The sequence below is a fragment of the Penicillium manginii genome (assembly GCF_028828005.1).
Source record: "Penicillium manginii strain IBT 31320 chromosome Unknown utg000002l:1.0-5564898.0:1.0-5567710.0, whole genome shotgun sequence".
Classification (NCBI taxonomy): Eukaryota; Fungi; Ascomycota; class Eurotiomycetes; order Eurotiales; family Aspergillaceae; genus Penicillium; species Penicillium manginii.
This window is the reverse complement of record NW_026643103.1, coordinates 1,767,846-1,779,977: the sequence shown is the minus strand read 5'-3', so window position 1 is coordinate 1,779,977 and position 12,132 is coordinate 1,767,846. Positions and strand designations below refer to the sequence as shown.

The window sequence follows — 12,132 nt, the reverse complement described above, 5'->3', positions numbered from 1 at the left end:
GAAGGCGTTTCTGTGAGCGTGACAGGCCGCAGGCCCTATGCATGCCCCTTCAAAAGGAATTGGAAGGAACTTAGATTCCGAGGGTGAACTCGACGCCGACGTCGATGTCACGGGCCATCTTGACGACCTTGGAGAACTGGACGGACTTCTCGGCGGCGGTCTGGAGGTCCTCGATGGAGAAGATCTTGAGGCCGGACTCGTTGATCTGTGGGTGGAAAAGAGATTAGCATGTTGTGCTGGATTTGGGGGAAATTATGTGGAAAAGATGGGGGGACGTACCAGCTTGTGAGCCTGCTCCATGTTGGTACCCTGGAGACGGGCAATGATGGGGGTGCGCAGACCCATGTCCTGGACAACGTTGATGAGACCCTGGGCGATGGCGTCGCAGCGGACGATACCGCCGAAGATGTTGACGAAGACGGCAGAGACCTTGGGGTCGCTGGTGATGAGCTCGAAAGCGGACTTGATGGCAGCGGGGGTGGCACCACCGCCGACGTCGAGGAAGTTAGCGGGGTTACCGCCGTTCAGCTTGATGATGTCCATGGTGGCCATGGCGAGACCAGCACCGTTGACCAGGCAGCCAATGTCACCGTCAAGCTTGATGAAGTTCAGGCCGTGCTCGGCGGCCTTGACCTCATCCATATCCTCCTGGGTGGTATCGCGCCACGAGAAGACCTCCTTCTGGCGGAACTCGGCGTTCTCGTCGAAGCCAAGCTTGGCGTCCATGGCCAGGACCTGGTGGTCGGAGGTCTCGGACAGGGGGTTGATCTCGATCTGGGTGGCATCACGCTCCATGAAGACCTTGTACAGGTTCTGGATGGTGGTCTTGGCATCCTCGATGCACTGCTCGGAGAAGCCGAGGTCGGTAGCGATGGTGCGGGCCATGTCGTCGGTAACGCCCTTGTGGATGTCGACGGGGGTGGTGATGATGGCATCGGGGTTCTCCTTGGCGACGGTCTCGATGTCCATACCACCCTGGGAAGAGGCAACGATGACAGGGGACTGAGTGGCACGGTCCATGAGGATGGCGAGGTAGAACTCGCGACGGGCGAACTTGCGCTCGCAGATCAGGACGGAGTTGCAAGGGCGGCCACCGGCGCCGGTCTGCTTGGTGACGAGCTTCTGGCCGATCATCTGGTCGGCGAACATCTTGGCCTCGGTAGGACTAAAAAAAAGACCGGGGGTTAATACATCTATCCGGTTTCCTCCACATAACAAGGGAGTGGAATTTCCAACTCACGAGTAGATGACGCGAACACCACCCTTCAGTCCGTTGCTGAAGGTACCCTTACCACGACCACCGGCGAGAACCTGGGCCTTGATAACCAGGTCGTCGTTACCTGATTGTACTGTTTAGTGCCGAGCGCAAAGAAGGGGGAATATAGACACGGGGAAGATATACCGATGGAACGAGCGACAGCCTCAGCCTCCTCGGCGGAGCGAGCGACCTCACCCTTGGGGACACCAATGCCATACTGTTGTTGATTATCAGCAATCCGACTCAGTGTTGATCTGCGAGAAAAAAGACTCTGCATGATGCGCGACTGCAGAGTCCATCGCGACGCAACGTACCTGCTTGAGGAGGCGCGCGGACAGGTACTCGTGAATGGAGAGGTTACGCTGTTGCTGTTGAGCCAGACGAGAGGACGACTGCTATATCCGATTGAAACCGAGTCAGTGAAAGGTGAACTTGCGGGATACGGGCCGATAGTACGGCATGGGATGATTGAAACTCACAGTGGCGGCTCTGAAGGCCGAAGCGACAGGACGACTGCGGGCAAGCTTGAACATGATGAAAGGATGTGAGGGGAGAGGGTGGGGAAGAAAGAGATCAAGAGGGCAGTGTATCCAGGAGCCCTTGAGGAGTTGAGTCGGGATCGGGAGAACAGCTTTCTTTTTCTCGGGATGACATTGAGTCGCGGTAAAACCGGGTGTTGCAGCCAACCAGCGTCCGTTCCTGGCTGACTAACCACTGCCTCGGGCGCAGACGCGAATATCACGGAACTGGCATCGGTATTCATTTATAATAGATCAATGGCACTGCATTATACTAGAGCTGTTAACAGCTGCATATGTGGAGGATATATTATATGGATTAATTTTTTTAACTTGTACACTACCTAGGTACTTATATATTGAGACCGAACATTCATTATGTTACAGATGATAGTATTCCCTACTCTGTCTCCCTATTTACCGGCCCGAGGCTTGATCTTCCACAACTTAAACATCCTCGTCATAATCCCCCCAAACAAACCACCCCATGCAAAGCCACCAGAGAGGAACCAAATCAGCCAGCTACGATGACCCTCCCAAATCCAGGTCTTGCGACCTTGCGCCCAGGGCCACAGCCAGCGCCAGGGAGCAGATCCGTACAGCACTTGCGCAACCACACTGCGCGCGTAGGTCTCATTCGGCATTGCATTGTCCTGGCTATGGGTCACGCGTCGGTTATACTCATCTTCAATGGGGGTGTACATAGATCCCGGTACAAGGGTGCGCTGAGTACGGGCGATGCGTGATTGCACTCCGCCAGTAACAATTGTAGTCACATTGACCCTATTGATGATGGTTAGTTTGGTAGCAGTATCCAAACGCGACAGGGTACAGATAATACATACCCGAATGGAGCCAGTTCGACCCGGAGAGTATCACTGAACGAGTGCAGTGCGGCCTTGGACGCGTTGTAGACGGATCCAAAGACATATGGGATGATCTAGATCAGTTAGCCGGTTGTAATCGGATACAAACATTTCTCGTCCAGGATGAGACATACCCCAGCAACCGATCCGATTTGAACAATCGTGCCCTTGGCCTTAATGAGCAGCGGCAGAAACGTCTGGCACATGGTGATAACCGCAAAGAGATTGATTTCAAATGTCTTGCGAGCCTCATGGATTTCGACCTCCATAGCTGGAACAGTGTAGTCTATATGTGTGGTGAGTAAATGCCATCTTGAAGCTGTGCTGGTATGTCATAACGTACTCCGACCACTAGCGATAGATTAGTATAATGCAACGACTCCGAGCTTTGCGCGAATCAGGAAACGTACGCGTTGTTCACCAAATAGTCCAGTCCCTTGTCTCCCAGTCTAGTCTTGACATCCGCGAAGCATGCCTTGACACTTTCCAAGTCGTCGACGACCAGACTCAAGGTCTCGATGCCGAGCTCGGCCAGGTCGGCAATGGTCGCCGCCTCTCGAGCGGTGGCCAGCACACGTAATCCATGGCGGTGGAATTCACGCGCAAGAGAGTTTCCAATGCCGCCGGGAGAGCATCTGACCGTGGAGATTATCGTTAGCCGTGCCATTGGATAGTATTCGCCAGCAGTGGTCGCGATTAACTCACCCGGTGATTAGCACAGATTTACGGGTATCCGTGACTCCTGGCATGGTAAATGTCGAGCTCAAGCAGGAATTTCCGAAACTTGGATCTTGGCCGATATATATGTTGAAGATGAACTTGCTGGAGTGATGGTGTTGAGTGTTTGTTGGTGTAGCTCTGGTGGCAACTGCTTATCGCGGAGCTCCAGATGCCTCGGCACGTCACACGAGGGAGGCTGCCATAGGAGCGCGTGTAACCCTAAGCCCTATTGCTTATTTGGGATATTCTGGTATCTTGGTATTTCTAGTTTTCATGAACTGGACGATGCGCGCGTCGTGCACCTCGGCCCTGAAACGGTATGAAACTAACAGCTCATTGCAACTAGGATTACATTGTCATGTATATTAGTCACGTGTTTCCGCTGATCAATTGTCCAATAGTTGGCAACTCTTGTCAATTGCAGACAACGGGCTGTGACGTGGTCACTTGCCTTGATTCGTTGCCCCATTTTAGTCGGCGGCTATCTAGGCATCAATATTCGTGAAAGCTCTACTAAATGTTGCGAGCTGCTTCCTTTAAATTCATAATCCGGTAGAGAACTTACTGCTTTTTCTGACCATCTGTTCATCGGCAAGCAAATCTGCAAATATCGACACGGATAATAACCTTTCATTCCTCTAGGCTTTGGCTAGGTAGGTGTCCATAGGATAGATAACAGCGGCTGGTCTAACGAGCGATACGAATGACAAATTAGGATGTCTCCAATTTGCTCTTCTCCCACAAGAAGCAAGTACCCTACATCGGAGAACCTTTGTTTGGTGAACCGCCCTACCCCAAACAACACTAAGGGGAATCTACACATGTCAGCTGGCCAAGAGCGGCAGCGTCAAGAATATCAACTTTCCTTGAATTATTGCACTTTAAGGACCCGCCTTGGACTCGGGAGTTGGAAGTGCGGGCGTTGCACAAAAACAGGGACAACTTGCCCCAATTGGATACTATTAAAACAAAGGGACCAAATTGAATCCTTGATTACGTCCATGGTTTCCCTTAGCCATGAATCCCCAGAATTGGTTCCAAAGGTGGAGAAGCTTGCTCAGCTGGCTTATTGTGGGTCCCACCGACACAAGGATCCTCGCGATATCCGAAAGACTAAATGGATGACTGCTTTTCCGTCGCGCCCAAGTGACATACATTATCTTGAAGAGCAAGTCAGGGAAGTATTCGGGCCAGCCTCGAAAAATTGCGCAGCAGCAGGAATGGAGTCAGTCCCATGTGGGAAGAAACTTGGAGGTCGAAAGGTTCAAAATTTCCAGGGAACAATTTGCGAAATCATGAAACTCAGGATATACCAAAGCGATTCGCTTCTTGGGTATTATCTCGCTATTTTGGAAAATAATATATACTGCTCAGACCATGAGGTTACAAAGCCCCTTCGAAAACAGGACGCTTGGAAATCCAGAATCCTAGAGATTCGCACACTACCCAAATCAAAGTTGGGGATGGCTGCTTATTGTGAATTGTCAAATGAATATGGATGCAACACCGGCTCTCTTGATCCGAAGGATCAACTAATGTCAAGCTTGAGAGCTTCGTCGCCACCGGATGTTGACGAGAACCAGGCTTCCTGTTGGCCAGAAGGATTTGACACTACTCCATTCCACATTATATCGAGGAGGAGTAACCGCAAAATGGCAACTCTCAATGATCATATACAAAGCAAGGTCAAAAAAAAACTGAGTCCGAGTCATCAAGTGCCTGGATATGTGTATGTTTTTGAAGCAGAAAATATCCATGGGTACTTTAAAATTGGATATACAACCTTACCGGTGAGTGAGCGCCTCCAGAATTTGAGTTTTGACTGCAACAGGCAGTTGAATGTGCTATTCCCTACATCATCTGAATCTGCACAAACCGTTCCAAATGCCTGGCGTGTTGAAGAATTGTGCCACGCGGAACTGGTTGATTGCCAAGTATACATTGATTGTACGGGGTGTTTATGTGAGCATAAAGAATGGTTTCGGATTTCTGCAGCGGAGGCAATTGCAGTAGTTCAAAAGTGGTCAAAATGGATGTATTCTACTCCATACGACCCAGCGCTTGGGAGTTTGAAAGAAAAGGAAAAGCGCAGAATTTTGGATATGGATAAGTTCAAGAATGAGCTAGCAGGCACTGCTACCGATAAGATCGTAACGATAGAAGACATTTCCTAAGACGATACAATCTAGAATTTAACTTGAATTCCAATCGAAAATCTCATTCTTATTCCTTAAACCCTTACCCTTATGGCGCTAGAGTAATCCAAAAAGTGGTACTACCACGAATTCATCTTGCTAACATAGATTCTACTCTAAGAGAGCCAGCCCCAGGGGCTTCCAATATAAATCAAATACAAAGGCCGGCACGTACGGTACCACTAATACAAGTACCATTCCTGCTGCTTTGTCGACATCCAAGATGAAGACAACAAAATCTAGATCGCCATAAGAACTAGTCATCCGTGGATATTGTCAAGTGACTGTTGCACCGGGAAGCGGCAATTGAACTCCATAGCTGCCATTCGCGGAGCGTCTTTTTTCTCTCTCAAAGAGAGCGCAGTCTACAGAACCATGAGAACAAACCTTTCTCTGAGATTGACATTGTACAGCATTGATCGAAATCAGTTTCACCAGTTACACACGGAGATTCTATCTCAAACCCTACTTTGATACAGGCGTAAATAACAGCGTAGAAATAGAGTCTGTATTAAACTTGTATGGCTTTCGTAGCTTCTCAAATGTTTGCCTAGTAGCCTCGCGAGGGCTGAATCCCAGTCTACCAACTAATCCACACTCCCCTAGAGTTGAACAACGTGGGTTGCATGGCCACAGTAACAGTGGGTTACATTTTATACCCGCAGCCTACAATACTACATGTCAAAGTTTAAGCCCTCAAGCACACCATTGTTGCCCACGTTGCAGGTGACTCGGGGTCCTGTTGTCGCAGCGACAGAATTGCATCATGAAAAGCTCGCACCACCACGTCCTTTTCCTGCATGCCTTCCGTCTGGGTGCGTTGAGCCAAAAATGCATATAAATCCTTTGTGAAAGAAGCAGATGCCATAGTTCCAGCGACGGTCAACCAGGGCAGATGTTTAAGGATAAACGCAGTTGTTGGAAAGCAAATTCATCGCAAGCTCGCCGAGCCAGCAACGCAAATTCGAAATATTAAGATCAAATAATGAAGATAGATGTAGGTACATTAAAGCCTGTGGCAATATTCAAGAGGCGATTTCCATGTTCGTTCCAGGGCATATGCAGAATAGGAAGCAATAAAAGACTCGAAAATTACGGATATCTGCAGATATAACCCTAGAACCCTAAAGCCACGGGACCCCAAGCCGAAAGGGGTAATGCAAAAGCATCACGAGGGACGAATCAGAGAAGCGCGTGGAAAGACAGTCCATATATGTTTCTGCAATCCTTTTTTGCTACTGGAAGACGCGCGCTGGGGAACGCTGTAAGCCCTGAAACGACGTGGCATTAGTGGTCTTTGCTGTGGATGAAGTGGCAGTTAAAGCTCGCAATGTCCGGTTTATAGAAGAAAGAGCCATATCTACAGATAGAGATCGCCAGCCTTAAAACCAAAACGAACAATACTTGAACAAGAATCAGAATAGCGTCGAATAAGAAAATTGCAAATTAGAGGGGTGAAGAGGGTCAGAATAGTGAGTGCATGGCTTCAATTTGGCTACTAACAGTATCAGAAGCAAGCTTTTACATAATCAAATCGTTCTTGTACAGAATATTAAAAGCACTGCATACTTATATACGGGCCCTACTTTCCTTGTGAGAGCTATTCGTCATGGAATCCGGCTTCTACAACAGAGATGATAAAATCATAATCTAGTTGCACAATGAGTGACCCGTGAGCCATGGTGAACTCCAGTATCATTAATGACAGGTTTTTGTATAAGACTTATCTTATATTGGCTTTAAATAGCACAACTTAAAAACTCAATTTCCCCATTCTCTCGCATAAGGATGCTTCTGGAAGTTGGTGATCAAAGTCGAATTGGCCTTTATGGTAAGCATTTCATTATCTGATGTTGCGAATAACTTACCAATTTCATATTTGATGCAAGCATCCCGCAATGATGCTACTGAAATATAAGATTGGATGCACTCAGCCGGAACCCACCGATAAGCAACCCAATAGTTTGGATTGGCCCAGCGAATCCCTCTTGGTTGAGAGGGTGTCCAGGTCTTCATGCCTAATCTTTCAGCCAAGGTAGTTGTGCGATTAAACAGGACTTTCATGGCCAGAAGCTTCTGGACATTAATCACAGCTATCATCTGTCCTCTTAAGTCGCTGAAATCCCAGGATTTAATTAAGCGCAATATTCTTGCCGGACTATCAGACATCGCTATTAGATCAGAAGATTGGTCGCCCTCACACTGGTTTACTAAGCTGTCTTTATCAATCAATGAGCTTTCGTATAGAGGGCCGCCATGATTGGAAGGCAATGTAAGCGGCTGCCTCGAAGAACGAAAACCAAGTTGTTTGTCGAATCGAGTATAGCTATCAGACCGAATAGCTCGATAAAAGGTGTCTGGGGTGGCCAATTCGGGCCAATTCGAAACCTTTGAGCTTTGGCTCAAAAGGATTCTACCAATAGAATTGAGTGTTGTTATATCCGTCGGTAGAGTTGAGCGAGCATCGGCAAGTCTGGCTCTGAGGTTTGCTCTTCTTTCCGGCAATGGAACATTCTCGTTCTCTTCTTCACACCCAGCGCCGCGATATGAGATATGAAAGACCTCGCCTGACAGGTGTGATATCATGAGCGCCAGGCTATCTGTAACGAAAGTCTTGTCATCAAGGGTCTGGATAAGATCCCGGCATTCGTTGTTGTAATTCTCCTGCAATTGTATATTGCGTTTTTTGATTTGATTTTTTCTGATTTGTTCCGCTGTAAGTGGCTTGTTTTTGATGCCAATATAAAGCGACCTCTGGATGTCGACTGGGTGGACCCCATATCTTTTATCAAAATGGTGATCAATCATCTCGTTAGGGAAGGAAACGAGAGTAGCGTATCTTGTACGAAATATCGTCTGGCTGCAAAAATCGACTACGAGGGGCAGAGGGACCTAAAAAGATAAACCCAGAGCTGCTCCAGAAAGTATCATTTGAATGCGTTGCGGCCTAGCCCCGCTCCTAGATATCACCTAGCCAGAAAAAGCAAACGTATAGTGGACCAATTAGAAGAATATTTTCAAGCAGTGCGTAGCAAAAGCATGCAAGCAATTATCGCGAGCGTATGACGAATAAGCAGCAGGTATGATGCACGAATACTAGGGTTGAGGAGTTGGCTGCTAGGGTTATGGGGGACTGAGCCAGTAAACCAGGCCAAAAAAAGCCAACACTAAACCAAGTTGATGAAATCTTGAACAGCAATCAGAAGAGGGCGTGGAATGAAAAGGAAACGAATCAGAGGAGAGCAGTGGATCAGAGTAGCGAATGAGAAGCCATAATTTGGCTAACACAAGCGAAAAAAGTAAAGTTTTCAGAACAGGGATATCTCTGCGGGCGGAGAATCCCTTTCTCTCACTTCGTTCGTTTCAGGGCACTTCTCGCGCACACGTACATCCACGTTTGATTAACTGGAAGACGCGCGCTGGGGCACGCTGTAAGCCCTGAAACGACGTGGAACTAGTGGAATTTTATCTATAGAGGGTGGCAATACAAACACGAGGTATGTAAGGCAAAGGGACTCTACTAGACATTTCAAGCCTAAGTCGCAAGTGTCTTGGCTCCTAAAACACGCAACCTAACTCATCTCAATCATAAGTTCGGGGTCGGGAGAAAAGCGGAGATCATCCAAACTAATCTTTTGAGTAGATGTAGGCCTTGGAAAGACCGCAGATTTGCCAAAGCTGAACGTAAAGAGAGCAGTATATCCGGTGAAAACCTTGTCCTCGTCGAGATGTGCCAGTTTTAGGTCTAGGATCGCGTGAGAGAGAGTCGAGCCTTATGTTTCGGAGTTAGTCATGTTACCAGCGAAATCTTAGGATTCGATATGCGGAAATCGGTGTAACGTAGAAATCTACCTGCATGTCCGGATAGGTGGTTTTATCGCACTCCGCTTCCCAGGCTGCTCCCAGCACCAGCACCAGCACCACTTTTAGGGACGTACATGAAAGATAGCAACCGAACAGTAACCAGCGTCTTTTGACTTCACTATCTGACAGATTCCGAATTTTAATCACAACACATGTTTCCACCAGATCTTTTCTTCTCGTTCTGCCATTGAAGGCTCGATCCCAATCCCGAGCCATCTCACTGAGCTGTCAGGACTCACCAGAAATTCGACTCGAGCGGCACTGGGAACACCCCACCGCACTGCGATTTGAAGCCAATGAGTGCCGGTTATATGGAAAAGATCAATTGCCATGTCTTTTGAATACTCATTATAATTTACAAGGGAGGCACACAGATCGGGGATTGTTCGATTTAGCCCCTTGTAGTTTCTATCGTTCCCAGTGCAGTTGCTTGTTAACACCAAGTCTGGGTAAGCTGGGTGTATGTAGGATCCTTCCAAAGTAGAGAAGTTGAGAGGGCTTGGTAAGGGAGGACAGGGGATCTTTGGGTAAAGCTTTGATAGGAAGTCGTCGGAAAGTTGTGTGTCGTTAATCAAGGCATCTCCTCTGTTTATCCTGAAGTCAGAAACAATACTACCAGTAATTCAATACCTCAAACTGATGGGAGATGATGTCGCATACCTTGCAGCCCAGTCAAATTGGCTTTCCGGAGGGACACCCAATTCCCCATCGATCAGGTGATAAGCAAGCAAATTTGCCGCAGCATTAACACCGTTCATATTGTTACCTAACAGCACAAGTCCGAAGTTCCGCTTTGGTAAAAGCATAACGCACGCTCCGTACCCGAACTGGGATCCCTCATGGTATACTATCACCTCGCCCTTATATGCTTGTGACATCCATCCTAGTCCATAAAGCGTTGGAGTTTGGAATGGCTCAATGGGATTTCGTGATACGATAGAATGGCTGCCGAGCAATGTCGCATAACCCGATGGAGAGAAGGGTGGCCCACGTTTCAGCATGGCTGAAGCCCATTTCGCATAGTCTGAAACGGACGACAATATATTACCTGCCCCGCGAATAGTTTTGATAAACACACGATCAGTAGAGGTAATCTTGCCGTCTTGGTTGAGATAAAACCCCTGTGAAATATCTCGTTGTGCACTTTGAGCTTCATTGAGGGAGAGATAAGTCTCGGTCATATTCAGTGGCGACCAGATATTATCTCGTAGAAAAGACTCCAGGGACTGGTTCGTCACTGTCTCGATAAGGTGGGAAGCTGCGCTGTACATAAGGTTGCAATACTGCCATTCTGATCGCGGAGAGGCCGTAAAGGGAAGATATCTCATTGACTGTACCGCTTCCTGGAGCGTTATATTAGCAAGCCAAACCCAGTCATGGCGTGGTATGCCAGAGCGATGCGACAAAATGTCGATAATCGTCATTTGCGACGTAGCCCACGGATCATTGAGTACAAAATCTGCTGGGAGTATATTGTGAACTGGTGTATCCCAATGAACGGCTGGAAAATTGATATTATCATCAACGAGAAGTGAGATAGCAGCAGAAACGAAGGCTTTCGTCGTACTTCCCGTGAAGAAGAGAGTGTTTTCTGTCACTGGTCGGGAAGTGAGGGTATCTGACACACCGTAGCCCTCCACGTTTCTTTTGTTAGTTTATACACCGGAAAGCAGCTCGTAAGTGACCATTAAATCGCTCGGTTACTCACTTTGGAATATGTCTCTCCGTGAGACACTGCAACAGCCAGACCTGGAATGCTGAAATGCTTGAGGGCCCACTCGACTTTCTCATCGAAAGACAAATCCAAGGGCGACGCGGAGTGGTATTCATGCCCTTGAAGAGCCTTTTGCGTCTCGGAACCAGCCAAGGAAAGGCAAAAGAAGCCAAAAAAAGATGGCAAACGCATTTCGCGCAAAAATGATCCCAAAAATGACAACACCCGAAAATCAGCTGCGTGTGATCGATGGGGTAATATGTAGAGCTCACTTAATTATCTAAACTCGGCGATAATTCCGGGATGCGGGGAAGCAAAAATTTTAGGTAATCGAAAGAGCTTACTAGTTATCTTTGTTTGGGTGCTACGATACTATTACCATAACGCTGTAATTGAAAGCAGTTATTACTTGTACAGCTCTGCCCGATCTCCAGGGTAACTTGAGAAAGCAATGTGTGCAGTATTTCCGGAAATCTTTGTCACCACCTGCTCTCTTTCCTTGTTTCTTTTCTATGGCTAGGCGTAGATTGTTTTGTGGAAGTCTACTAAAAGAAAGCAGAGCACTACTGTGAAGCCGAAAGAATCTAATAAGTAGAAGTCAGATTCGCTCCATGCTCAGACGCTAGAGGTTTGGCGCATTGCGGCTTGACCCCGCTCCCCATATATAATCGACCACAACACGACAAACAGATAGAAGACCGATGAGAGAAAGACTTCGAAAGGGTGCGTAGCAAAAGTATGCAGGCAATGACTGCGAACGTATAACAAATAAGCAGCAAGTATGTAGCAGGGGCGCTAGGGTTAGGAAGTCAGCTGTTAGGGTTATGGAGGAAAGAGCCAGTAAACCTGGTCAAAAAACGCCGACACTGACCCAAAATGATGAATTCCTGAAAAGCAATCAAAGAAAAGGGCGTGGAATAAGAAGAAATCAGAAAGTATCGAATCAGAGACTAGCAGTGAATCAGAGTAGCGAATCAGAAGCCATGATTTGGCTAAC

At 47.6% G+C, this 12,132-nt stretch overlaps 4 protein-coding genes across 4 annotated transcripts; all 4 read right to left on the bottom strand.

Annotated features, from left to right (window-relative positions):
• Window positions 1-70: 70 nt before the first annotated feature.
• N7533_001920 (succinate--CoA ligase (GDP-forming) subunit beta) lies at window positions 71-1,791 on the bottom strand (the record flags this gene model as incomplete). Its single annotated transcript, XM_057098570.1, has 6 exons — window positions 71-205; window positions 280-1,165; window positions 1,241-1,340; window positions 1,403-1,475; window positions 1,573-1,653; window positions 1,738-1,791. 6 exons carry the CDS (start codon window positions 1,789-1,791, stop codon window positions 71-73), a joined length of 1,329 nt encoding a protein of 442 aa, XP_056963706.1.
• Window positions 1,792-2,189: 398 nt separating this feature from the next.
• N7533_001919 (SDR family oxidoreductase) lies at window positions 2,190-3,391 on the bottom strand (the record flags this gene model as incomplete). Its single annotated transcript, XM_057098569.1, has 6 exons — window positions 2,190-2,559; window positions 2,622-2,716; window positions 2,777-2,928; window positions 2,986-2,993; window positions 3,053-3,277; window positions 3,348-3,391. 6 exons carry the CDS (start codon window positions 3,389-3,391, stop codon window positions 2,190-2,192), a joined length of 894 nt encoding a protein of 297 aa, XP_056963705.1.
• A 3,927-nt stretch (window positions 3,392-7,318) lies between these two features.
• N7533_001918 (uncharacterized protein) lies at window positions 7,319-8,365 on the bottom strand (the record flags this gene model as incomplete). Its single annotated transcript, XM_057098568.1, has 1 exon — window positions 7,319-8,365. One exon carries the CDS (start codon window positions 8,363-8,365, stop codon window positions 7,319-7,321), a length of 1,047 nt encoding a protein of 348 aa, XP_056963704.1.
• A 1,199-nt stretch (window positions 8,366-9,564) lies between these two features.
• N7533_001917 (serine hydrolase domain-containing protein) lies at window positions 9,565-10,845 on the bottom strand (the record flags this gene model as incomplete). The annotated part of the gene is made up of 2 exons (XM_057098567.1): window positions 9,565-10,006; window positions 10,082-10,845. 2 exons carry the CDS (start codon window positions 10,843-10,845, stop codon window positions 9,565-9,567), a joined length of 1,206 nt encoding a protein of 401 aa, XP_056963703.1.
• Window positions 10,846-12,132: the final 1,287 nt, after the last annotated feature.